Source organism: Volvox carteri, assembly GCF_000143455.1.
Source record: "Volvox carteri f. nagariensis unplaced genomic scaffold VOLCAscaffold_11, whole genome shotgun sequence".
In the NCBI taxonomy this organism is placed as follows: domain Eukaryota; kingdom Viridiplantae; phylum Chlorophyta; class Chlorophyceae; order Chlamydomonadales; family Volvocaceae; genus Volvox; species Volvox carteri.
Genome location: NW_003307554.1, coordinates 1,976,648 through 2,003,849, shown reverse-complemented (window position 1 = coordinate 2,003,849; position 27,202 = coordinate 1,976,648). Strand labels below are relative to the sequence as shown.

The 27,202-nt window shown below is 57.4% G+C and overlaps 3 protein-coding genes across 3 annotated transcripts in view; 2 read left to right on the top strand and 1 right to left on the bottom strand.

Annotated features, from left to right (window-relative positions):
- The window catches only part of VOLCADRAFT_89222 (uncharacterized protein), a gene marked incomplete at both ends in the record, with an annotated part of 11,834 nt that extends 7,147 nt beyond the window's left edge, over window positions 1–4,687 (top strand). The window contains 9 exons of the mRNA XM_002948846.1: window positions 310–508; window positions 888–1,032; window positions 1,358–1,513; window positions 2,024–2,221; window positions 2,465–2,596; window positions 3,213–3,323; window positions 3,565–3,714; window positions 4,051–4,209; window positions 4,646–4,687. Coding sequence (XP_002948892.1) covers window positions 310–508; window positions 888–1,032; window positions 1,358–1,513; window positions 2,024–2,221; window positions 2,465–2,596; window positions 3,213–3,323; window positions 3,565–3,714; window positions 4,051–4,209; window positions 4,646–4,687 — 1,292 coding nt within the window. The remainder of the gene's footprint in view (window positions 1–309; window positions 509–887; window positions 1,033–1,357; window positions 1,514–2,023; window positions 2,222–2,464; window positions 2,597–3,212; window positions 3,324–3,564; window positions 3,715–4,050; window positions 4,210–4,645) is intronic.
- A 2,077-nt stretch (window positions 4,688–6,764) lies between these two features.
- On the bottom strand, window positions 6,765–19,508 carry VOLCADRAFT_89221 (uncharacterized protein; the record flags this gene model as incomplete). Its single annotated transcript, XM_002948710.1, has 19 exons — window positions 6,765–6,822; window positions 6,855–6,897; window positions 6,969–7,047; window positions 7,312–7,484; window positions 7,854–8,021; window positions 8,153–8,392; window positions 8,694–8,946; window positions 9,669–9,751; window positions 10,159–10,292; window positions 10,749–12,501; window positions 14,039–14,156; window positions 14,691–14,706; window positions 15,965–15,992; window positions 16,190–16,347; window positions 16,918–17,069; window positions 17,469–17,486; window positions 17,780–17,869; window positions 18,176–18,219; window positions 19,091–19,508. The coding sequence occupies 19 exons, from the start codon at window positions 19,506–19,508 to the stop codon at window positions 6,765–6,767; spliced, it is 4,026 nt and encodes a 1,341-aa protein (XP_002948756.1).
- A 2,390-nt stretch (window positions 19,509–21,898) lies between these two features.
- Window positions 21,899–27,001, top strand: VOLCADRAFT_58555 (uncharacterized protein; the record flags this gene model as incomplete). The annotated part of the gene is made up of 7 exons (XM_002948845.1): window positions 21,899–22,366; window positions 22,886–22,978; window positions 23,386–23,551; window positions 24,191–24,634; window positions 25,482–25,634; window positions 26,112–26,275; window positions 26,900–27,001. 7 exons carry the CDS (start codon window positions 21,899–21,901, stop codon window positions 26,999–27,001), a joined length of 1,590 nt encoding a protein of 529 aa, XP_002948891.1.
- Window positions 27,002–27,202: the final 201 nt, after the last annotated feature.

Below are 27,202 nucleotides of genomic sequence, written 5' to 3'. Positions count from 1 at the left end.
TGTGTGTATGTGTGTGTGTATGTGTGTGTGTATGTGTGTGTATGTGTGTGTGTATGTGTGTGTATGTGTGTGTATGTGTGTGTATGTGTGTGTGTGTATGCGTTTGTGGAAGGCGGGGGGGAAGCCGGGGTTTTGATGCCGGGCTGTCAGGCAGCCCGTAAGGAACCATAACAGAACTTCTCAGACCCCCCCCCGGAGCTGCTGCCCTTGAATGCCGACCCTGGTGTGTTCCGTTCCCCTTTCCCCCCCCCCCACACACACAACACCCCTCACAACACCCCACCACCTCCACCCCCACACACTCCCCAGGTAGTGACGAGGCCGTACCCCTACCCGAGTCCTCTCTGCCGCTCACCCTGCCCGACACGGACCGCTTCAAACCCTCCGGCACGCCGGAGTCCCCCCTCGCTGCCATACCCTCGTGGGTGAACACGGTGGACCCACGGGACGGTGTAACGCCCGCGAGGAGGGAGACGTCCACTATGCCGCAGTGGGCGGGGTCGTGCTGGTGAGGTCGTGCTGGTGGGGTTGGAATTGGGTTTGGGTTGGGATTGGTTGGATTTTGGTGGGTTTTGCGGGGTGAGGGGATTACGCCATGTAGAACTGGGGTAGGCGGGTGGGTGGGTGGGTGGGTGGGTGGGTGGGTTTTTTGGTTTTTGGTTGCAGGTGCGGGTGTGGGGATATGGTTGTGGGTGGAAGTTGGGTTGGGTGGTGATGGCAAAGCTCCTTTTGCACATGTTTTGTGCAAGTGGAAGGGTGAAGAGAAAAGGCGAGCAAGTCATATAACCCCCCCTGCGCACCGGAAAAACCACCTCCGCCCTGGCCGATTACATGTGTACGACTACCTGTGTACGACTACCCGTACGACTACCCGTACGACTACCCAGGTACTACCTTCGTTACATCAGTCCCCGTTTCGGAGCGGCCCTCGTGGACGCGGAGGCGGAGAAGTACTGGATGCCCGTAGATCTGTACGTCGGAGGGGCCGAGCATGCCGTACTGCACCTTCTGTACGCGCGCTTCTGGCACAAGGTACCGTGATGATGAGGAAAAGCGGAAAAACGGAAGAAGCTTCTCCGCTGCCGTACATGGATTTTTATTATCTTTACGTGAAAGATAATCAGGTTTATTTACGACTCAACATAGATGGGCAAACACTGCGATGCATGTATATATATGGTGTCGCTTCACCTCACCATACCAGTCCACATACGTGCTTTGTTTCTCGACTTCCTTTTGACTTGCGCTTCCTTCAGCAAGCACATATTTACACACGCAACCATGTTTTCACTACTTTCTATTTACGAGACACACACAATATGGTACGACGACGCCTCTTTATTGTACGACAACCCAGGTTCTGTACGACTTGGGTGTCGTATCCACCCCTGAGCCCTTCCAGCGGCTGGTCAGCCAGGGTATGATCCTGGGTGAGGTGGAGTACACGGCCTTCAGAGACGGCGCAAGTGGGGAGTGGATGGAGGAAGGGGCGCCGGGGGCGGTGCCGGTGAAGGTGAGTGGGGGTGGGGTGATGATGGTGATGGTGATGATAATGCCGATGAGGAGGACTATTCGCGGCAGAAGTGGGAGGCTTTGGGGGTTGTAGAAGGAGGGGGGCCAGAAAGCGGGGACGAGGGGGGTATGCAGCAACCGGCGCCGGGGGAGAGGGGAGGGGCGGTGTCAAGGGAGGGTCTCAAGGTCTCTGTGTGGGACTGGAAGAAAGGAGAGTACTATTGTCGTACTATTTACTGCTGTGAGATAAAGTGTTTTTAAAGGACTTGTTGAGAAATGGCGGGAAAAGGAGTATTTCCCCCTATTAAAAAAGGGGGGGTGTCCAACTCCACAAGTTCTCCGGGGACTGCTGCTGGCGGGGGGGGGGCCGTGTGGGTGTGTATGGCTGCTTGATGTGGATGATGAGGGGTTTGGGCGTCATCATTGAACCCCCTACCCACTCATCTTGCCGTGTATCTATGCATGCATGTATGTACGTATGTATGTATGTATGTGTGATTTTGCTGTGCAGCTTTCCGAGTCCGAAGTGGACAAGCGAGGTGATGGCTACGTGTTGAAGACCGACCCACGGGTCCGAGTATCGGCCCGAGCTCACAAAATGTCCAAGAGCCGTGGCAACGTCATCAATCCTGATGATGTGGTGGCCCAGTTTGGGGCGGACTCGCTACGACTGTACGAGATGTTCATGGGGCCACTGCGGGACACCAAAGTACGGCATGAAGTACATTCGTACGTTCGTACTGTGTCTGTGTGTATGCTCCCCATTGCGCTGCAGCCTCAACTTCTCTCTGTCGGCACCGCCGTCTCCGAGCGCATTAGCAGACACCGACCGACGTGTTTTAAAGCTGCCACCACCACTTGCATCCACCTTTTCACCCTCACACCCGCCTGCTGCCGTTATTGCTACTGCTGCCGTTACTGCTACTGTTGTTGTGTGTATTGTTGTGCTCAGGTATGGTCCACCCGGGGGGTGGAGGGGGTGCACCGCTTCCTTGCCCGCGTGTGGAGGTTGTTCGAGGGGGGAGTGAGTGAGGAGCCGCCCTCCCGGGAGCAGCTGAGGCTGCTGCACCAGACCATCAAGAAGGTGAGGGGTGACGGTGAAGTCGTCAGGTGGGTGGGTGGGTGGGTGGCCCTTGACCCCTTGGCCTTGCTTCCCAAAAGCGCATGCAAAGCGGGGCGTTCATGGTGACGTTCATCGCCTGTTTTTCTTGTTTTGTCTCGAAAGCTCTGAGCCGTGGAGTGGAGCGACAGCGCTTTGGTGGCGAGATGTTGTTGATTTCGCATTCTGAACCAAGTCACTGCCCTTCCTCTCCCACCTCCCCCATCCTGGGCGGGATGCCCCGTGCTCCATTCCCGCTACTTCTCGTTGCTCGTCCCGTAATTCGTATCCCGTCACCCGGCGCGCCGTCGTCAAACCCGTCGACCTAGCTCTGCTTACCAACCAACTCCAACCCCCACCAACCAACCAACTCCAACCGTAACCCCTTTTTCGGTTATCTCCTGTTACACTCACACCCGCCTCCACGCCACAAAGACACACATACACACGCACACACATGTATACAAATCGGCATTTCCCATATCGTGAAAGCTCAGATCAGATCGTTAAAACTAAAGTTCCCCTTTAGGGGATATCATCATCCCCTTAAAGTTCCCCACACACGTACACACACATAACCTCCCCCCCCCGTCCCCGCTAGGTGAGCATCGAGACGGAGGAGCTCCGGTTCAACACGGCCATCGCCGCGATGATGGAGTTCGTGAACGGGGTCACCAAGTCGTGGAACAACAGACCTCGGGCTGCCCTCGAGGTGAGAGGGAAGGGGGGGGGAGCAGGGGGGTGGTGGGTTAGGTGTTCTCGCACATGCGAGGGGTACTCGGAGGGGAGGATTTCCTGATACTGCGTATGTCTCTGTGTCTGTCTGTCTGTCTGTCTGTGTGTATGCGGAGTTGCGACTGACAGACATACAAATGGAAGGACAAACAGGATAAAAAGCATTAACATTTCTACACGCCCTCGCACTCTACCGCCCGGCCCCCCTGCCCCGGCAGCCCTTCGTTTTGCTGTTATCGCCGTACGCCCCCCACTTAAGTGAGGAGCTGTGGGCCCGCTGCGGCCACAGCACCTCCTTGGCGTACGAGAGCTGGCCGGCGGCGGATGAGGGGCTGCTGGTGGTGGATACCGTCAACCTACCTGTGCAGGTACAGACAGACAAACAGACAGACAGACCCATGGTGCCGCCTATGTTACCGCCAGATAATAATACCCGTATTCCTGTCCAGATATCCGTGTCCGAATCTTGCTATAGGCGGTGGGGACATGGCTTCATGGTGTAACTAGGAACCGCCCTTTCAGCCCTTAGCCCTACCCGGTGCCCGGGGTAACCCAACGTGCAAATAGCTTATGTGTGTGGGGGGGCGTGTGCGTGTGTGTTTTAAACCTCGGTAGTATTTCGTTACCCCGAGGGGTGCAACGAGCTCATATGTGACGTGCTCATATGCATCGGTGTCTTGTGTTGGTCGGTGTCTCTCGTACAGGTGAATGGCAAGACCCGTGGGACGGTCCAGGTTGCGGCGGCCGCGTCGCAAGACGACGCGATGGCGGCTGCGGTGGGTAACGCCAACGTGGCCAAATACACGGCCGACAAGGAAATCAAAAAGGTCATCTACGTGCCAGGAAAGATCCTGAACCTGATTGTGCCTGGGAAGTGAGGAGGATGTAGCTACAATTGCAACCGCAGCAAGAATGCTACTGCTGCCGCTGCTGCTATTTATTCCTGTTGCTGCTACTGCTGGGCCGGACGTCTTTGGCGTTTTTTTTTGCTGTGTTCAAGTCTGGCTGTTGCCATGGTTTGTTGCCCCTGTGTCCGTCTGTCGGTCTGTCGGTCTGTCTATCTGTTTGCCTACCGCAAGCCGACTTTTCGGTTTGTCTGTCTGTCACTGTTCTGTTCCGTTGTGACCGATTTCCGTTGAGATGATGTATATTTAGTTCACTTAAACTTTTGCTTCTGGAACGCCCTGTCAGTCATTAGGGGCCACCGCCATGGTGACTAACCTCAAGTACGGCAACAAAAACGTGAAAGCGTCATGGAAGTCTCTCCCTCACGACGGTTAACTCCTGCCCTCCCTCGAGCCCCCCCAAGGACTAGGGTTGTTGCTGTTCTTTCAGGACTAGGACTAGGACTTGGGGTGTTGGGGAAATGCTCCCGGGGCGAAAAGGACGAACCGCCCCCTCCTTACCAGACCGAATGGTGCCGGCTGTGTGCTGCTGTGGCTGGAAGGAGTAAGTGGGGGTAAAGAAGGGCAGGGGGACAGACAAACCCTAAGAGGTGCAACTAAGTGTCAGCAGCAAGGTGTCAAGTTGTGTTGGCTCGTGATTCCGTGTTTGTGTGTGTGTGTGTGTGAACGGGCAGTGAGCAGGCGCCGAGAAGGTGCGTAGCTCGACGACGGGCTCTGATATTATCGGCGGGGGTGCGGGAAAAAGGGCAGAGAGAAAAGGGGGTTCGCGCGTGTCTTTAATTTTTGTTGGTTTAGTTTGGGGAGGGGGGGATAGAGGTGCTAGTGGCTGTAGTCGACCTCCGGGTGCCTTAGGGCAGGCATGGGGTTTTAGGTTTTAGTCTTAGGAAGCGAGCAGAGCTCGTTTCATTGCGCTCTTCGCAAGCGTGTTCGGTGTTGTTGGTGTCGTGTTTTGGCAGCCTTAATATTCCGTCCCGGCAGGCAGGTAAGAGTGTGAGCAACGGTCGATCGATCAATCGATCGCTGCGTGGCGCGATGGCGTAGGGAGTGCAGCGGCGCATGATGATTTTGCGGCCGCAAGGCAGGGAATACATGGTAATGGTAATAGAGCGTGAGGCTTAAGGGAATCGTACGACGGGTTGTTGGTTTAATTGCCTGACGGCGATTGTCAGGAACCGGATTATCCACACATCGAGAAGCCGTGATGTATATGAGGTGTTTAAATGCTGCATTTGACAATGTGACACAAAATGCCGCACTTGGGTTATTTATGCTGCAACGGTGTGTATAAGTGACTTTTTAAGTTGTGCACGTGGGTTTTCAGTGTGCAAATATCGTTCGGGTACGAGAGACCCAGGGCGAAGAGGCCCAGGGCGAGGGGTAGGTGGGCGACGGGCGGTGAAGAAAAGGCCCCTCTCACGTCCATCTCCTTGCATCAGCACCTTCACATCGTCCAGAAGGACGTCGTACAGCAGGAGGTGCAGAGGGGGAGGTATAATAAGATACATTTTCTCCCCCCAAGCCCAAGCCCAAACTGCACGAATCTGCCGCACGTGACGTCTGTCACTTACCGGCAGGGCATATATGCCTCCGTTCCTTTTGGAAATTGGAATCTGCACACCACCTTCGCAGTTTGTACGGCATTTACGTACATGTGCGGGACGTACAGTCAATACTGAGCACAAACCCACATTTTAATCCCTGCCCTCCTGTACATAAGCCACGGCCGCAAAGCTACTTGTCGCCCGCACATCTTGCGTACGCACACACACACACGCCCGCACATACATACAAACATCGGCACATTATCAACGCCTGTGCTCGTTCTAGACGCAATATTAAGAATATATTATCGTTGTCCTCGGGGGAAGCTGGCTGTGATTTGCCGGATTAAGCCCCGAACAATAGAGACATCGGTCGGTCTGTGTGATCAAGCAGTTGGTCATGTTGGAAAAGAGCAATTCTGACCATGAGGGAGAAGTGAGTGACTGTACGTTTATGCGTGTGCGGAAAGAGGCTCGCTCCTCCATCCTCTCCGAAAACGCCGAAAGGAGACATGAAGGCAAAGCAGAAAGGCGAAGCAGAAGGGTTACTTGGGAGGGCCGCCTCAACACGGGGAATGCGAGGGAAAATGATTGTGTGCAGTGTGGCCGAAACCTTCCGAACACTTCCGAAACCAAACCGCCGTACTACTATATTACCGTTGCTGCTTCTGCTGCTGTTGCTGCTGTTTTGTACAGAGGCAGCCTTGGAAGCCCTCCGGAGGTCACTGCACTCCTTTTGCCTATTTTGAAGTCAGTTGGGAGAAATCTCAGCTCGGTCCGGTGCGAGCAGGTGGTCCGGCTTATTGGTGTCTTGTCTGTGTGGCGGTGCGGTTCGAGTCCGAGCTGCAACATCTTCGCCCGCTCTCCCTTCCGTCTTCTCTCTCTCTCTCTCCCTCTCCCAAATTTGCTTCTCTTCCTCGCTCCCCCCGTTTTCCGCCCGCTTCGTCCTCTCTCTCGCTCGCTCGCTCGCTCCTAGTACTCCTCATCCTCGTACGTGACGGTTCGACCCATGGGTCTGTCAGACCGGCCTCTGCGGAGCGCACTGCGGGGCTGTAGCAGCACCTGCGGTAGCGAGCGGTAGCCGGATCCGGTTTCCTTAGTCGGCCTGGTGATGATGATGATGATGAGGAGGAGGAGGAGGAGGAGGTTCAGCTGCTGTGGGGCAGTGGCCTGTACCTCGCTCCTGCGAGGGGGAGTTCTTAGGGGCTCTGGGCGGCGGTGGAGAGCTTTTGGAGGAGGCCCTGGGTGCCCCTTGCTTAAGGTGGTAGGGGTGGAGGTGGAGGTGGAGGTGGAGGTGGAGGTGGAGGTGGAGGTGGAGGTGGAGGTGGAGGTGGGGGTGGAGGTGGAGGTGGAGGTATACAGGTAGAGGGACCCCACGCCACCGGACGTCCTGACATCCAGGATATGAAATACCTCCTCAGCACTTGCGAGGGCCACCACCACCCCTCCACACCCCACTACCCCCCCACCCCCCCACCGACCACCACCATCAAAGACCTCGACCCAGTTTTCGTCTTACCCTGTTTTCGCCGTACGCATGCTGCGCCGCATAGCCGAACGAATTCCCGCCGTACCCTGTGCCGTACCCGCTGCGGCTGCGGATATTCCTGCTGGCGGAGGGCATAGTCCTCCGCTGGTTCCGCGTGCTGGACATCCGCCAGAACTGATATAGGCCCACGAGCATCATGGCGGCTGATGTCGAGGGGGGGGTGAGGGGGGCGATGTGGGCGTCGTGTTCAGGAAGGTGACAACCGGAGGTGGGTGGGGAGAGCAAGCAAAGCAGAGGGAGGGAAGGAGGGAGGGAAGGAGGGAGGGAAGGAGGGAGGGGAGGAGGGACGAGAGGGAAGAGGCGTAGCGAGTGGAAATGCAATGTACGACATGTACGAAGAAAGACGACAACACCCCTTGACCAGCAGTTGTTCGGGGAATGGTACGGCGCGGTACGGCGCGGTACTGTAGGGTAGGGAGTCCGTTGAAGGCGGGGCGGCAGGGTGATGAGGGCGGCCGGAAGCTCCATCAACTCATCCATGTAGCCCCCTTCAAACCGCCGCTCACTCTCACCCTCGCCCTCGCCCTCGCCCTCACCCCCGCCACCGCCCCCGCCCTCGCCCTCGCCCTCGCCCTCGCCCTCGCCCTCGCCCTCGCCCTCGCCCTCGCCCTCGCCCTCGCCCTCGCCCTCGCCCTCGCCCTCGCCCTCGCCCTCGCCCTCGCCCTCACTGCCAACTCCTCCTCACCTACAAATACGGGTTGCGACCAAATTTTGCTGACGCCTCCAGACACCGGCGGTCGGGGCATTCGAGCGTCGAGTAAGACAAGCAAGGAAGGCCCGATCCTGTCGCCACCGCCGCCGCCGCCGCCACCTCCGCCGTTAGAGGCATCATCGCCGGCATGTACAGCCGAGGCAGCCAAAGCGGACGGTGGCGGCGATGACGGCAGCGCCAGTACGACCACCTGGCTGCCGGGTCCCACCGCCACCACCGGCGGCGGCGGCAGCATGCCGCCAATGAGTAAGCTTGTGGCGGCGGCGGCGGCGGCGGATGATGATGGCAACGTCGCAGCGGCCGTCGGTGCCGCCGGAGCCGCCGCCGACGCCACGTTCACTGCCGCGGCGGAGGTGCGGAGGTGCCGTGTGACAAGTTACTTTCAGACCCCTTCATGTGATGAGTTATGCTGATATTGATATTGGTTAAGGTGGAGGAGGACGAGAAGGCGGAGGAGGCGACAGCAGCGGGAAAGACTGAATGTGGGTTTCTGTGCCTCATGTTCTATATGTACGGCAGTACAGCCGTTTGGCCAACTACCAGAGTGGGCATTCTTAACTGCTTGCGCACACCTCTTCATGTTTGCCGTACTTTTACAAACATCACCCGGCATGCCGTACGCATCCAGCCGCCATCTCACCAATGACATGGTCCCTGGTGGACGTGAGTGCGGGTATTCCCGTCCTGATGACCCCGGAGACGTTGAACAACACCCGGTGTGACCCATGGGTCATCAGCAGGTAGCCCCGTAGGGCCGTCAGGGACAAGGAGTGGCGGCTGAGTGCTACTGCTCCTCCTCCTGGTTGCTCCTCGCCTTGTTGCTGCTGCTGCTGCTGGTGTTGGTGTTGGTGTTGGTGGAGGTCCAGCCAGGGAAGCGGAGTGGCGCGATGAACCTGCAGAACATCCAGACACACACACATTCATCCAGGCAGGTAGCCAGCCAAATTTTTCTTTCTTTACGCGCTCCGGCTACAACAGCCATCGATTTAACTGCTGCATATTACTTTTCCTGCCCCCCCCTCCCCAACAGCCCCAGCAAACCTTGCAAGTGGCGAGAGCCCCTTCGTGTGGTGTGACGAGCGACAGCAGCTCTCCCCGCCCGTTGATGCCGTACGACCGGAATGTTCGGTGACTGTCGAAAGCCGCCACTAACAACCGAGAGCCATTCAGGTTGTGACACTGCCACACAAAGGGGAATGTATGTATGTATGTATGTATGTATGTATGTATGTATGTATGTATGTATGTATGTATGTATGTATGTATGTATGTATGTATGTATGTATGTATGTACGACTAGATTACACTGTGGGCCGCGAGAGCCGGGGGCCGAAGCCGAAACACAGCCGGAACAAAGTAAGTAAGTAAGTATGTAATCCCTAAGCCAGTGGCACTAAGCCAACACCGCCATGCTCCCTCATGGATCTGATGAGCTGCGCCCAATGAGGGGCAGTTGCGGATTCCTAATAGTTTGAACGGTGTTGCTGGTGCCTCCTGATTAGGAGCTGCTGCGGCCAACAGCTCCTACGCGGCCCCCCGCGGGTGCTTGGGTGCTTGGGCCCACACCGACCACCCACCAGCACCACCAGCACCACCAGCAGCGGCGGCGACTCACCACGTAGGCCCGGGGGGCTCGGGGTTGCAGCGTGTTGATGAGGGTGGCGTGGTGGGCGGATAGCAGGACCGCGTGCGTGCCCACTGAGAGGGCCCGTGAGCGGGGGGAATGGGGGAGTGGAGTGGGGGAGTGGGGGGAGTGGGGGTGGGTGGGTGGGGTGAAGGGGTGAAGGGGGGGAGTGGCGGGAGTGGCGGGAAAGAGCGGTGCAGAGGGAAGGGGGAGAAGTATAGCGTCGTGGGCGGGAAACACACCAGCAACATCATCATGAGCACCAAATTGTTAAAAACATGGTAAGAAGGGTAAAGGAGGACGAGGAGGGAGTGGGGGGAGGAGGGGAAAGACAGGCTTACTGAACTGCCTTCACATAAAGACCAGTCCTGCACCCACCTACCTACCCACCTACCTACCCACCTACCCACCTACCTACCCACATACATACATACATACATACAAACCTACCTACCTACCTATATAGGTACACCAAACTCACCGAATGTGGCCGCCAGCTGCGTTCTGTTGGTTCGGGCCCAAAACCGCACTGTGCCATTATCTCGCTCCAAGCGGTAGTTCCCGGCTCGATCCAGAACGAGAACATGTCTTCGACCCGTGACCTTGTTGCCCAGTCTGCGGGGAATTACAAAGTGGGATGCATCATGTCATCGGTTGCACATCAGCGAGCAGCGCGCTCCTCCTCACGTTGGGGGCAAGGAAAGAAGGGGGTTGAAACAATGACAAAAAGAGGGGTTACGTATCTTTGAGGGTGGAAGGCTGTGGTTGGGGCGCCCATATGTATGCGTGTGTGTGTGCCTGTGTGCCTGTGTGTGTGTGTGTGTGTGTGTGTGTGTGTGTGTGTGTGTGTGTGCCTGTGTGTGTGTGCCTGTGTGTGTTTTAAATGAAATGCGAGCCGCGAGATGTCTAGAGAAGTCTATATGTATATGTGTCCCTGTGTGTGTCTGTGTGTGTGTCTGTGTGTTTTAGGAGGTAACACTGCCTACTTCACAACAACGCACGGGCCCGCTGTCGTTAACAAGAACCGCACACGCCGTCGACGTCAACACGCCGCCAGTCCGGCGCTCCAACCTGTACGGCAAAATGTGCATGATCGGCGCTGGTGGCCCCGTATATTGTTGCGACTCGGCGATGGCGTCAGCCACCGCTGCCGCTGCCGCCTCCGTCGCCGCGTCTGCCGGCGGCTGCGCCGCCGCCGCTTCCGTACTCGCCCCCGTCAGCGTCATTGGCAGCTCCTCCACCGCCGCCCAGGGCAGCGCCCCCGCCGGCATGGACTCCACCACGTGGCGTAGCCGTACAAAGTGTACGACAAGCTTATCCTGAGCTGCCGTACTGATACCGCGTTGGCGCTGCCGACGCCTCCGATCGGTGGGAGGAGGAGAAGGAGGCGACGCCGTCGCCGCCGCCGTGGCATCGTCCTGGGCTTCCCGCATCAATACGGCAAAGCTGCGCGTCTGGCCGTTGGCGTGCCCCGTAATAATAGTGGATTCGTATCTCCGTACGGAAAAGGCCGAGCAGGCAGTGACGGGCGAGTCGGCACCAGTATGAAGCGCGGCCAGTACGGCACCGTCAGAAGGACTTAAGATGTACAGCGACCCCGCTGCATCACCAGCGACGATGTACTGCAGAGGGCCGCCGCCAGCAGCGGCAGCGTTGGGATGCGGCAGCTCGTACGGGAATACACACGTTACAAGAGATGGGGCCGCCGCCGGTGCTACTGCTGCCGGCTCCGCCGGCGTTGCCACGTTCGTCGCCGCCTCCGTCGCTGGCGGTTGCGACAGTGGCGCCGTCAGCCGCGCGGCGGCACGCAGCGCAAAGTGGCGGCCAAACCAGTCCTCCTCCGCCGCCGCCGCCGCGACGCCGGCGCCAGTGATGGTATTGTCGGTCACGGCAGACAGGCCGGTGACAGCTCCGAAGCCGGCGGCCCTCCGTTCCCGCAACACCAGCTGCAGCGCGTCACGCAGCGCCTTGCGGGCCGCCGCGGAGGTGCCGCTGCTGTCCATACCTAGGCTGCGCAGGGCAGCCGCCGCAGCCGCCGCGATAGCAGGGTCCGCGGCCGCGGCGGATCCTGCCGCCGCAGCTGGCGACGTCGTGACGGCGGCGAGTGCCGCCAGACGATGCTCGTGTCGGGCTACTGCGACTTCTAAGCGCTCCACCGCCACCCGGGCTTGCTCCAGAACCTCACGGAGCGCCTGGAGATCTGTTGCAGCTGGCGCCTCCGCTGCCAGTGCCGCTGGCGCCTCCGCTTCCGCTGGCGCCTCCGCTTCCGCTGGCGCCTCCGCTGCCGCTGGCGCCTCCGCTTCCGCTAGCGCCTCCGCTTCCGCTGGCGCCTCCGCTGCCGCTAGCGCCTCCGCTTCCGCTGGCGCCTCCGCTTCCGCTAGCGCCTCCGCTGCCAGTGCCGCTGGCGCCTCCGCTTCCGCTGGCGCCTCCGCTTCCGCTAGCGCCTCCGCTTCCGCTGGCGCCTCCGCTTCCGCTAGCGCCTCCGCTGCCGCTGGCGCCTCCGCTGCCGCTGGAGCCTCCGCTGCCGCTGGCGCCTCCGCTGCCGCTGGAGCCTCCGCTGCCGCTGGCGCCTCCGGTGCCGTCTCCGCTGCTGCATTACGTGGTACTGCTGTTCCTGTGTCAACTGCCGAAGCATCAGCGGCGGCCACCGCTTCTGTGACGGCGTCGGCAGGCGTAGGCGCCGCGACGGCCTGCCCAGCGCTTGGTTGAGGATCATAATCATGAATAGAACCATCGCTTGGCAGTGGAGATGCGGGGGAAGTGGTGGTGGTCGTAACAGCGGTTGGGTCGTCATGGGCACCGCTGCTAGGTCCATCTGTCGCCGCTGCGGCAAGGACAGGGGGACTCCACGTGGCAGCGCCGTCAGATGTCACAGTCACCTTTATAATGTCCGCATGTCCTGCGATTGTTTCACCGCTGCCGCAGGTTGCTGCTGTTCTGTCGACGCTGTTTGGGGATGCAGCCGCTGGGCCCATAGTAATCGCCTCTTTCGAAGAATCCTGAAGGCTGATATAATTTTCGTTGGCATCATCCAACTGATCTGACCATGTGCACGAACCGTTTTCATCGTTGCAGGCATAGCCATCCGCTGCGACATTTGTGTCTGCCGGGACAGCTGGCAAGCTAAGACTAAGGAAAACAGCCAGAAGTGTTGCTACATATTTCACATTAATTACCATTTGATGTCAAATTGCTAGCGCAACTCTCGAGGCGTCTATCGCATTTCGTCACGGGCGCGTTAAAATTCAAATCGAAGCCCACAGCACGCTACAGTGTAAATCCATATACAGGTACGCAATCTTTGCAGCGCATCGCTACGCTTTCAGAGCATGAAGCACTCGGAATGCCTGAAGGTTTCGTAACCGTACATTTCTCCGTACAGCTACTTTAAACTCGAAGTCCCTGCTCAAAGCCTTATCCAACGGACTGCAACTGTCACACCCCGCCTCACCATCTACCTTCTGCTGTAAAAGTTTTCAAAAGCTAAAGTTCACCCTTGCCCGTCATCCTGGCTGTCCCGCCCGTTTCAGCCGACGGCCCTGCGACGCCCTGTTCTGTCCTGCTGCCGCAATACTGTACCAGCTGAACAGTCGTCCAACCAAGCTCGGGCTCACCAAACTTGCTTCCCAGCTTGACATGCTGCGTCCGACAGTCGCCTGTGGGAAACGAGGACTAAAACTTGGGCTGGTCCCAACTACAAAAAAACACAGCTGCGGCTTAGCATTTCGGCGTGAGTTCGATTTGAAGCTGTCTGTAGCTGGCGCCGCGAACTGTATGTAGCCAGCCGCCACTGCGGCAGTGGCGACACACGAATGCGCGCGTAGCACTGCGCAGCTCATCACTAGTTTTATCTCACATCGCGTAACCCGGTTTCGTAACAAGCAAGGATACATGCATATATACACATATACAGACAGACAGACAGACACGCTCTGGCTTCGGCTTGAGCTCCATTACAGACGAGCGAAGGCCATACACCGTCAACATCGGATGTATACGGCGCAAATGCACACACACACACACACACACACACACGTGCGGCCTCTCCCCGTCCCGAACAGCATCCCCCCATCCGTCTTTCCCCCCAACCCGCCGTAAGAAGGCTATATGCGAAAATGAGATGTATGGTGTCACCAACCAACCACGGCAGCGGCATCAGCTGGCCGCCGCCGGAGGACGCTACTGCTGCTACTATTGCTACTACTGCTGCTACTGCCGCTGCTGCCTTGCGGCGGCGGCGGCGGCTGCTAGGTGGCCGAAGAGGAACAAAGCCACGGACTGCCCTTCTGCGCACACATACACAAAAAAACGTCTCTGCGTACGGCCTCACCCACGGGGGGGTGACATACTTGCATACCTACATGCATACATTTGACTTTGCCCTAGCTGAGACTTGTGGACTCGCTCTAGCGGGACCTGAGAGCCCTTCGTGGTGTATTCAATGCAGCGCCATCCCCGGATGGAGTGGCTGCGGAGTGGCTGCGTAGAGTGTTGGCAGTCTGAGTTGGGGTCGGGAGCACACAAGACTAACCGACTTGTGCTGTGTGCTCCAGACCCTTGCGCTGTGTTTCGGCTTCGGCCCCCGGCTCTCGCGGCCCACAGTGTAATCTAAGTCATACATACACATATACCTACATGCGTACACATTTATACATACAGATGTACACGCACACAACCGCCTAACAGCTAGGCCGCAAAGCCGTCGGCCGGCACTGCAACAGCGCCTCGACCGCTTCGGCGGCTGCTGCTGCTTCCCTTCCAATCGCCGCCATCACCGCCATCACCCCCACCCACCTGAGCTGTACGTAGCCCCCCTCCGTTATCTGCCGAACTACCAAAATGTATATAGCGTCATCGTAATGACGTACATGCTCTACATGTACGGTATCTCTCATACGTAGTCGCCGTCATTAATAAGTCGCATTTTGTCATTTTTTATCCCAAAACCTCTTATCATCTCCTTTCGCAAACAGCAGCAATAACAACAACAGCGGCAGCAGCAGCAGCACCGACCAGGAAAATGTACTTCCTGTGCCAGTGCGAACACACATACACACATACACATATTTGCGAGCTGACCAGGAACTAAGTTATGGCGCCGTTGATCCGCTAGATTTGGTTGGATGCTGGTGGTGAGTTGCTGAACCCAACGAATACATTCTGGAGTCGGACGGGGTGAATGGATTAGGGTGCCCCTCTCGCAGGGGAGAGCAGGGAACTGCCTCGGGAAAGGGGGCCGCTGGTGAAGCTATACCACCCTGTAACAACATACATACATACATACACGCAGACACATAGATAAAAATCAATAGAAAAACACTAGTTGTGTTCTTTTAGGGGTTTTCTTCGAGGGGCCTCTTCTTCCTCCCAATCCCATCACCCCCATCCACCCACTTTAAACCCACCACGCTATCCATCCCCCACCCCATCCCACCCCCCCATCCAAGCACATATACAAATACACAACCCCATTCGCCCGCCTCCGCGATCCCTCAATCGGTACGACACGTGAATCTCCGTACCACCAAATCACACTACATATACATACATGCATACACGTGCGTCAGTGGTCTGTAAACAACGGAAGAAGGGCGTCAACGGTTGTGTCGTTGTCGCGTGCCCCCCAAACCACGTGGCCTCATGATAGGGCGCATCTGAACACCCCCCACATACATACATACATACATACAATACATACATACACTCATACAATAGACATCTCTGGGTGTCTATTGCATTCAGTCCCGTGAAGGGTCTTTACTAAAAGTGATGTGGCGTGTGCGAAATGCTGCGGGTGGCGCCACAGTTGGGCCAGGACCACCTGTATATGCGAGTGAATGTGTGCTCGGAGGATGTGAGTCGCCCGTAAAGAGGTAAAACTGTGAAATGTGTTTTGGAAGGGGAGGGGGGGAAAAGATCCAAACGACGAGTCATATGTACGGCAGCACATCCTACACGTCGCACCCAGCAGTCGTTACGTCGCCCCTCTACCCGCCACCCCACCCCACCCCACCCCAGGGGGCTCAGCCCCAAACCCATAAACACACACACATCCCCCACCCATGCCGTAATCGTCTTGATAACAGTACTGGCTTTCCATCCCAACTGAACGACACATACAGACAAACAGACCCCAGCGCTATACCGGAGGCCTCTGCTACTGCTGGTGCTACTGCCAGTACCGGTGCTGTTGCTGGTGCTGCTGCTGCCCGGTCGGTTGATTCCTTGGCGGGGCGGGTGTGGGCGGCGGGGGTTCTCCCTCTTCCTCTCTCCCTCTCTCGGCTCACTTGGATTTGTACTGTGTGAAGATTACACCTGAAGCGGTGGTGGTGACGGCGGTGATTGTGATTGTGGTGATTGTGATTGTGGTGATTGTGATGTTCATGACTCCCCCCTCCCCCCCGCCTTCCCCTCCACCCATCCTCTCTTTCTGCCCCTTCCCCCGCGGGCTTCTCTCACCCCCCCCCTTCAATACGCCTCCCGTACAGCTCACCCCTCAGCCCGCTGCCCACCTGCCCCCAGACCTATGACGATGCTGGCCATGTTCTTCGCGTTTGTGGGTTCTCTGAAGGCCAGGATGCCCACTGTCGCGATCGGGAACTTGTTGAGGGAGCCGATCAGGGAGTAGATGGTGGCGGTGGTCTGGGACAGGAACCAGAGGCTGGAGAAGCTGTTCGGGGGGAGTAGGGAAGTGGGGGATGGAGGGGTGGGGGGAGGGAGGGGTGGGGGAGGGAGGGGTGGGGGGAGGTATGTGTGTGTATGCGTGTGTTTCTGTGGTGGGAGTAATAGGTACGTGATTCCCAATGGAACTGGGTGGTGGGGGCGGAAAGGAGGACAGGGGAGAACGGAAAGGTTGTTGTTGTTGTTGGTGGTGATAGTGAGGGGGATAGCGGGGGGTGCGGGGAGGAGGGAAGCCCGCCTCGTGACTTTCTTCAAAAGTACACTTGAAGGAATTAACGTAAATCAGAATCACATATATACATACATACATACAGCCTTTGCAATTGCCCCCGCATTCGCACATCTTCGGAACAGCACGTACTAACTCCCCCTAGTGTTGCTGCTACTGCTGTTGCTACTGCTGTTGCTGCTACTGCTGTTGCTGCTACTGCTGTTGCTGCTCCTACTGTTGCTGTTGCTGCTACTGCTGCTGCAGCTGCTCCTCCGACATCCCTTGATTTCCTTTGTTCACAGGGCACACAAACACACACCCCCACGCCCTCCCCCCCCACTGCCCCACCTGATTGCGAACCCGATGATCCCCCCCAGCACCGCTACTGCCTGGAAGGGCGGTAGTGTGAGAGCGGGCTGCTGTAGCAGTCCGTCGTACTCCCCGAACACCGCCATCAGCACCAAGATAGGTGGGATGGATAACAAGTTGTTGTAGTACACCTAAAGAGTGTTGGGGGTTGGGGTTTGGGTTGGGGGTTTGGGGGATGGGTTGGGAGGGTTTTTCAAAGGTGGGAGAGGCGGAGTAAGACGGAAGGCTGCGGAAGGGGGAAAGCAGGGGGGGATGTGCGTGTGTGGGGTGGGGAGGTGGGGGAGGCGGGCGAGGGTGATTGACAGTTAGAAGAGAAGGGCAGCACCCCCTGGCTGCTAAGTGCCCTCGCGCCTTCCCGTGCTTCCCGAGACAGTTCCCCCTCCTTGCATTAATATAATATAATGTCATATTAAAATGCATATATATTACATATATACGTACGAACCCATATCCCACCAAGAACACAAAGCAAGCACCTACGTACATACGCACGTACGTACATACACATATACACGCAATTCGACACTCACCATGCTAAACTCGTCCATCTGCGGGGAGGGGTGTGATGGAGGGGTGTGATGGAGGGGTATGATGGGGGGGGGAGGTGGCGGGAAGGTGATGTAAAGGGGGGCACAAGTGAGGGGCGAGGAAAGCAAATACCCCAGGCATGTAGGTAGGTAGGTAGGTACGCTCCAATGGGAGGATACACATGCATACATACATGCATACATACATGCATACATACATGCATACATACATGCATACATACATGCATACATACATCCACACATACATCCACACATACATACATACATGGATACATACATACATACATCGGCACCTTATTTCCGTCCACAGTGTACATGGGCACCTTGTCCATCACACTACGCAAGCAAAGCGCGTAAGCCGAGGTCAGCAAGCAGTTGACAACCTTCGAGAAGACAAGGAGGGGGGGGAAGGGGGGAAGGGGGGGGCGGATGCGCACGCGTGCTTCAGTAGTTCTGAGCGCGCGTGTGCGTGTGTTTCTGTGTCATCTTCTCCACCTCCCCGACAGCGTCAAATCCCTCAAACCCCCTCCCCCCTCCTCCCCCTCCCCCCTCCCTTCCAAACTCTCTTCCCCCAAACCCCCTCCCCCCCCATCACTCGCCTGCCAGGTGTACCCTGACCAGCTGAACCTCGAGTCAGTGGAGGCCCCAACCACGGCGGAGGTGATCATAAGGCCCATGCAGGCCCACACCGGCCAGCTGTACGACCGCCGGAAGATGAACACGTCACCCAGCGCTGACGTGCATGCGGGGGCGGGAACAAAGCGGGGCGTTACGATAGCGCAGGGTGTTGGTGTGTATGGGTGTGGTTGCGATGTGGGTGGTAGTGGGGGTGTAGGGGAATGGGGGCAATAGGCTGGAGCGGGGGTTTGCAGGTTGTAAGGTGGGGAGGATTGTGGGGGGAAGGGGGTGTAGGACATACACACACGTGCCCTGTAACTCTAGTTCGACCCGGGCCGCTGTGTGGGGCGAACTTGGAGAGAGGGCGCAGGAGGGCTCCCGGACGCGCCGCCGCCACCGCCGCCCGTGTGTGTGTGACGGATGTGGATGAAAAAATGCGGGAAGTGAAAGGTTGGGTTGATGTCCGCGCTAGGGTTCTTGTCGGGGCACACGGGCCACGCCCCTGCCTCCTCTTCCTGCCCCCTCAACCCTTCACCCATTTTCAGGGGCGGGTCGCCCTCCTTTCCGCCTTTCGCCGGTAAGGGCAATCCCTGGGCCCCCGGGTAAGGGCTCCCTCATCACACACCTTCCAAGGACACTGGGATTCTGCGGCCCTAAACCTCCTGCAAGTCCTTGCAACCGCGGCCGATGGGGGATGGAGGGCGGGAACCATTTGTCTTCCCTCCCTCCCTCCCTCGCTCTCTCCCTCCCCGTGCATTCCCCCTTCCCCACAGGCTTCGACTTTGTGTTCGTCTGTCCGTCAGCGGAACTGTGTGATATGCATCTGTGCGTCGTTATGTGTGCTGCTGTGTATGTTTAACTGGGAACACCAGCTGCTTTGCGTAGCCTGATATCTGGTTTTAAAGTGAATGTGTGCCTGGGTTGGGCTTGATTTAGCTGGTGGATGAGTGGAGGGATGAGGAAGGGAGGAGCTGGCGCAAACGTACCCGTCGTCAGGTTGGCAAGCTGCTTCCAAACGGAGAACATGCCGATTCCCATTAGCTGGAGCGCGTAAAATCCGCTGCCGAGCATCATGACAAAGATGCAAGTGACGGGGAACCAGAGGATGACGAGGCCACGCTTAAGGGGCTGGAGAGGTTTAACGAACCCCGCTGCCTCGCACACCTTGACCAACACAACAGCGAGCGCGCATTGAAAGAGAAGCAGCGCGTTTGGAGCTGTAAAATTGAAAGATGCCAAGGCGTGTTTGTTTAGCAGCACCATAGACGCGGAGGCGCTGCAGTAACAAAAGCCTGCGACTACGGCAGCTGGTATCCCGAAGATCTTTCGTGGCGGAGGGTCTACAGTGGCGTTTGTTGTTGGAAGCGGACTATAAGAGGCATTGCTTTTCACAGGTAAAACCATTGTGTTTGAAGCCATGACAACTGTTTCCGCAGAAGACTTTAATGAATTTTAGCAAAAGGAATGTCATCACACTATTCTATACATTAGATGATCTTCAATGCCTTGTGTAGACGATGATGGAAACAAACGTCTTCTCCTGCCGTTGCATTAGTTCCGGAGCCGTGGCTATTCGACTGAAAAGTGCGTGTAGCAAGTTTGCAACGGAAGAGGTAAAAACACTGCAATTTCCAAATATTATATTGTAGGGGACATCACCAGTAAATTTGGACGTGAGACAGCGTTCGCAACGGACGTCGAACGTTTACCTCCAGAGTAACAATATCAGAATGGTCCTCTCTCAAGGAGATTTCTTCTAGCACGAGTCTCTGTTTCAGGAAGCTACGAAAAGACTCTTACGCCTTAACTGATGTGACAGCGGTCGCGGGGCGGCAGTTATGCATAATGCGGGCGCTTTGACCGACGGCTGCCGGTCGTTCACCGGAGGTCATGAGCGCGGACCTCACAAACAAGAAATCACACGGCAGTCCTCGTATCATGCACATGCTTCCTTCTTCAAAATCGAAACGCAACCATATCGTAAAGACACCGGCGCGGCTTAAGCCACAACTTTGCGCTCAACGCGTTGCGAGACCATAACCACAGAGGAACACGCCTTTGGTGGCAGCGTCATCATAAGCGCTCCAGAATCCCCTCAATCCCATACAAGTTGGACTGGACAGTTCCGCCCTGCTCTGAGAGGGCCTTGACTGGACAGCTATGGAGTTTTCCTCCTATCGGTGAACAGATATATTTCTGTTATAAAGAGACGTTTGTGTACATATGCGCATCCGTGGACACCGCCCCTGTCCGAGGCTTCCCTCAGGCTTTCACGAACACCCCCCAATTGTGCGGAAGTAATATGCATAGCAGGGAACGCCGGAACCAGTTTGAAGGCAGTTGCTCTTGGTCCCTAACTGGACTGGAATGGACAGTGGGGAAATGGGGACATGCAGTGTGGCGCTGTGTGTTGGGAAGAAGACAACATCCCCCGCACAGCAAAATGCAACGCCGGAGTAAAATGACGGAATAACATGATGAGATGCATGCGGTGTTTTGTGAAGCTGTAAGGAATATTCGCTATCCCAGCCGCTGTGCGGGCCGTGGCGGAAGCATCACCATTGCCACCGTTACCGCCGCTACCGTTAACGGCTACCGTAGCCAGTTGCGCTCCGTTGTCCTCTATCAGTTGCTATGGCCCGGAAAGTCGTGTCCCGTATCTTCCCCGTAGCCCGTGGACCCCGGTGGGGAAACCTTGTATGGCGGTGGTGGTGGAGTGCTGGAGGAGTACTCGCATTCCCCTGGCCATGGCTCGAACAGTATGCTCCCTTGCATACTCCCGCGCAACCCGTGCTGCTGGATTGTCTCAGAGCGTCTGAGCTGCTTTATGTACCATTATTCCGTAAGCCCGTCACATCCAAGGATACGGCGGCTTTTGCAGCAATTCAAGCCGAGAACCGTGTCATGAACCATTACCAGACCAACACCTCCGGCTACAAACAACATTAACGGCAGAGGATGGTGGAGGAGTTCAAGTCCTTCTGTGCGGCGTGGGCTGCCTTGGCAAGATAAGCCTGACAGGTAACCGCATGTGGATCCCAGAAGCCAAGGTGCAGACCATAAAATCCCAGCGACTGCACCAGGCCAGGCCGGACACACACATTTAAACATGGATGCTGTGCGGTCTATCCGGTTATGGCATTCTGGACGGCGGGGTATAGCGGGCCCAGCGGTCCAACGCATATGTGTCGGTTGGTACTGATTGCCAAATCTTGGCAAAAGGCGTGGAATGTGCTTCGCACGTCCTTCAGTGGCTGTTAAAAAGAAACACACAAGCCCTTCCTTGCGCCAATAGAGCCGAATTGACTGATAGCTATTACGTTTGCGACCAGAAGTATAATCTAACCAAACATGTGCCTGAACAATGAACCCTTCGCCCTCAGCGTCAAAACTGATCTGAGCGACCTGGCTATCAAAAGTGAACCAGGGTACGGGTTGTACATGTTCAGTCGCTCTGTTCTAACCACAGCCCTACAGTTTGAGTGCAATGAGCGCAAACATACCGTACTCAGGTTCGAGGTCAGACAAGTGTACAGTCTTGAGCTGGCCCTATCCGATATCACAGCTAACGCTGTCTGAGGTGTTAGACCAGCAGAACTGATATTTGGCAAAGAATTTGTATACTAGTCTTTGATCTGTAGCTCGTCGGTATGAACACACACCTGCGCGGGCGTATTTGCGGGGAACGCTCATCGGCCAGTCGCTCGCATGGTCCCCGACGACCCTTCAGCGGAACTCCATGCCGCGTTCCTCCCGCACGCTCAGCCAATAACGATGATCCTGAGCCGCAGAACATGGAAGCTCTCAGGGAAAAATTCTTCCGCGCCAACAGCGACGAGGGTGCTAGCATTTCGCAGGCCCCATCGTCAAAAGATAATGTCGCCGACCTCAACCTCAACGCGATTAACCCCTACGAGCTTGGTCGGCAGGCTCGACAGGCCTTCAACGACGTTTGGGAGCAGCTTTCCCGTGTTACCTCCCCAACTCGCAGCTACATCATCGATAATGTCCTTGAGGTTGAGGCCGATGCAGACTTCCAGGCCCCCCAGGCCGCCTACACCACGGTGCTGGTTGTAGGCGCAACAGGGCGCGTTGGCCGCATCCTCGTCCGCAAGCTCCTGCTGCGCGGCTACAAAGTCAAGGCGCTGTTCCGCAATCGAGCTGGGGTCAGCAAGGAAGCCATTCCAGATTCCGTGGAGGTGGTGGAGGGCGATGTGGGCGATATGGCTACATGCCAAAAGGCGGTTCAGGGCGTCAGCAAGGTACGAACTCGACACGCTGTTGGAGTTTGGGGTTGGTGTTGATGCCCGCACCGCGGCGGAGGGTTTTTCGCGGTTTATAAAACTAGAGGGGGTTGGCACCTCGGGTTCTGGAAAAATAATTCCTGGGCTGAAGATTCTCTCTCACCTGTTCGAACTTTTGCTGTGTGAACCCACACAGCAACACAGACCAGCGCAAACGCTGTTGTACCGGTTTCGCTCCACGCGGATCCTCGCGCGCTTGTTTTTCTTAAGTACGGTCCACGTACGGCACACGCAGTCTCTCTCTCACCGCGACGTTCCCCCAGTTTCCCCTCGGTCCCTAACCCTCCCTAACATTCCCCCGGTTCCCATTCCCGAGGTCGCTACCTTCAAAACCGCCTACTGGTCAGTTCTGCTTCTCTTTCCTTGGCAGCAGCTTCACTCGGGTTCGTGGTTCGTTTTGCCCCCCTGTACACACATACACATACATACACACCAACCCGCATCCTCGCATCCCCACCCTCTGCCCTGCCCGTCTAGGTTATCTTCTGCGCCGCGGCTCGCAGCGCCTTCACCGCCGACCTCCTGCGCGTGGAGGATCGCGGGGTGATGAACATGGTCAAGGCCATGCAGGTGAAGAACGGGAGAAGTGGCGTTACAGGGGGGGAAACGAGGGGGAAAAATAGGGGGGAAACGAGGGGGGAAACGAGGGGGGGCAAAGAGGGGGGAAACGAGGGGGGGCAAAGAGGGATGAAAAAGGGCGAAAATGGGAAATGGAGGTAAGGAGGGGTTGCTGACGGGGGAAGCATTCATCAGGGGGTTGGAGAGGTGAACAGAACCCAGGGGTTCGTACTGACCCGCCGCGGGTGGGTAGGGGAGGTAGGGAGCTAGGGGTTTGGGAGCTAGGGTGGTTGTTGAAAATCCCACCCAGCTTCGAACGTCGTTCTCCTCCTCCTCCTCTTTTTTTCCCTCCTCGCTGCCCGATGGTCGGTCGCTTCGCTTCCCGCCTGACTGTTGTTTCACGTACCCCTTGCATGTAGGACGAGCTGTACCGCCGTGCCAAGCGCTCCGGAACCAAGTTCCATTCCACGTCGAAGAAGGAGCTCGCGGACTTCAACAGCCGGTTCCATCAGGCCAGGTGGAACGTCACGTTCGCGGGGACGCCGGAGGACGCCGCGGCGGCAGCGGCGGAAGGCCGCCGCGGCGGTGACGGCGACAGCGCGTACGGCAGCCGGTTGAATACGGCGGAGGCGGTTATTACGGAGGACAACAATTTGCTATTCGAGGGTGAGATTGATGTGTGCGTATGTATGTGTGTTGGGGGGGGGAAACTGGGGGGAACTGGGGGGGGGGAAAAGAGGGGGCCGGAGGGAAATCGGGGGGTTGGGAAGTCAGTAGTCGTGCCGGGCAGCCCGCTTCTGACCCAAAGGCGGAGCGGGTACACGAAAGAAAGGGGGGAAGGGGGGGAAGGGTGTGGCGACGTAACACACACGATTGACGAGAAGAAGGAAAAACCACAAACGGATGCTCCAAGGTGATGACCAATACTGCAGGAGGAAAGAACCCCAAGATACTGACCCCTAGTGTGACAATGTTGGCTTGCCTTGTCAGTTGTCGACAAAGGAAGGGTGTGAAAACTCACACGCGTGCACATACGTAAGTGCAAAGTACGAAGACGTGCCGGACTGCTGGACAGGCGCTATGATGCCCCAATGTGATGCATACGCATATTCCTTTTAACTACAGGAGTGCGCACTCCAGGGGAACGGGGCCCTATATGACTTATATATGCGTGTCATATTTTTATTCATGGATTTATTACGCGCTGGTGTGTGTCCTAACTAGGCAACTTGATGTCCCGCGGAGCCATCGCGGAGGTGGGCGCCCGCCTGCCACCCCGCCTGCCCGGAGGCGAGCACCGTACGGCCGGTACGGAAGGCATCGTACTGCGGGCACGCGGCGACGCGCACTCGTACCTCTGCATCTTGGAAACGGACGACGGCTACCGCTACGGCGCGCGCTTCCCAACCAAAGAGGGTTACCTTACCGTACGGTTGCCGTACGCGGCATTCCGTAGCGAGTACCAGGGCCAGCCGCCGCTAGACCCGGCGCGTCTGGTGGGCATCGCGCTGCGGTACGAGAACCGCCGCAGCGGCAGCGGACCGTCTGCGGCTGCGGCGCTGCGGGCAGCCAAGGGCCTGAGCGAGCGCAATATGGATGAGCTGGCGGCTCAGAGGACGAGGGACCAGAAGTTTAGTTTGGAAGTGGACTGGATCAAGGCGCTGCCGGGTGGGTTCGTGGGTGGTAGTGAGCGGGATGTATGTGTGTATCTGTGCATGTATATGTATGTATGTATGTATGTATGTATGTTTGTATGTATGTATGTATGTATGTGGCGGCATCTTCCTGTGGAGTGGAGGGGGGTGAATGGAATGGGTTTTGCGGGACGAAAGGGCAGTGGGGTTCAGACGATCTACAGTAGGGCAGTAGGGGTGGGTGGGGGGGTGAATGGATGTTAGCAGGTTGGTGGGTTACGGGGAGGGGCGCATCAGTGTGTGTGTGTGTGTGTGCGGGGGGGAAGGGGGGAGGGGGAGGGGATGAAGCCATATACAAGAAGCGATAAGAAATAGAGCTCAATACTGCATCATCGCCCTAACTAAATACCAAACCAACCAGCCAACCAACTAACAGCTGACAGCTGACTCCAAATCGACGGTTGAGTTCACGGGGGGCCGCGAGCTTGCAAACAGACGGGACGGGACGACGTGCGGATGGCAGCACACCGTGACAGCTCCTCCCTGTGTATTCCTCTTGTTCGTGCACTCTTTCGTTCCCCGAGCACACCCTCTCTTCCCCAGGCCCCCGCAGACACACAGGCACACACATACACACATACACACATACAATGCTTCGGCGGTCGTTCCTCCGTTGTGGTATACGGTTAGGTGCCCCTGGCTAGTGCCAGGCCCGAATCGATTTGTAACAAATACATACATACATATATACACACGCACGCACCAGCTCACATCATAAACACACACACACCGGACCTCTTTCACACATACACACACACTCTTCACCGGCGGGCGGCTCCCTCCCTCCCTCCCTCCCTCCCCACACCGGGGGCACGCTGCAGGTGGAACCGAGCCGGACTTTGTGTTGGTGTCGTGTGCGGGCCGGTCGCGACCCGGGATCGATCCCGCCGACCTGCGAAAGGTTATTGATGCCAAGCGGCGTGGAGAGGAGAACCTGCGGCTGAGCGGTCTGGGCTACACCATCATCCGCCCAGGTTGGTGAAGTGAAGTGAAGTGACGTCGCGGGGTGGGATGGGGGGTGGGGGGAAGGGGAAGGGGGTGACGTGCGGGGCGTGTGGATCGGGCGTGTGCTCGCCTAAGGAAGAGGAGGGGGTTTAGGGGGGGTGGGGGGATGGGGTAGGAAAATGCAACATGAAGGGTGTGCGGGGCCGGGGGGGTAAGGGTTGCTGCTGCTACTGGTGCTACTGCTGCTACTGCCACTGCTGCTGGAGAGTCCGGTCAGGTGGGTTCTTGGGGTCCATGTGTGTTTCATTCTGCGGGGGCGTCCACGTTGACGAGAGGAGGAAGGGCCCACGGAGCCCTCGCAGCGCGTCGCTCTTCTCCCCATACCGTAAAAATCACCCCCCACACCATAGAAATTATTCTCTATGCAGTTTATAAAAACACAGCTCTCACATGCGCCTTTCCTCATCACGCGCCGCGTCCTCCTCCCTATTTCTCCCCTTCCTCAGGCACGTTATTGGACGAGCCAGGTGGCTATAGGGCCCTCGTATTCGACCAGGGCGACCGCATCACGGAGTCCATTGCGGCCGCTGACGTGGCCGACATCTGTCTGAGGGCCTTACATGAGCCGGAGGGCCGCAACAAGACATTTGACGTGTGTTACGAATACCAGGTACTTACCTGCTGTGGGGGGGGGAGGAGGGGAGAGGGGGGAGGGGGTGGGGGGAGGTTGGGGATAGCGGTGGGGGAGTGGCCGAGGTAAGGGGAAGTTAGCGTGCCAACGTCCAAGGGGGGGGGGGGACAAAACCGAGGATTAGGGTTGCATCCACTTCCAAAACACACATTTACATAGCACAAAGGGCGCGCGGTGGTAGCTCTTTCAGCCCAGCGGTTGAGGTTATTTGAAATAGGGTTACGGACGAGGAGGGGCACGAGGAGGAAGGGGAGAAAGAGGGAAAGGGGAAGGGCACCGCTGAATCTATCTTGTCATATTCCTTGCGGAACCTGTGTGCGTGTGTGTCTGTGTCTGTGTGTCTGCCTGTGTGCGTGTGTGTGTGACATCGTGTTTGTGTCAACTGTTGTGTCCAGAGGTATCGACAACCTTGCTCCCATCTCGGCCCCCTCCCGCTCAGCTTTGGTCCCCTCGACCTCCTCCTGGCGGTGACCGCCCTTCCCTCCCTCCCTCCCCCCATCATCTTCACTCGCTCGTGGTTCGTCTTCCCTCCTTCCCCCTCCTTCCCTCCATCCCTCCCCCCTTCCCTCCATCCCTCCATCCCTCCCCCCCTCCCTTTCCCAGGTGGATGAGGACAACGCGCTGTATGAACTGGTGGCGCACGTTCCCGACAAGAGGAACAACTACCTGAAGGCCGCTGTGGCGTCTCTGGCCAGGAACACGTAAACGAACCCAACCCCCCGAGCCGTGGGCCCTCCTCCCCCCCCCCCCCGAGCCGCTCGGGGGTTTTAGGATGCGGAGTGCGGTAGCGCGTCGGCGGTTTTCGGCGCAACACGCGGGTGCTGCAGGACAGGCGAGGCGCCTGATGAGGCGATGACGATGAAGACGACGTTGAGGCGGGAGAGGATGGTGGCGCCCGAATGAATT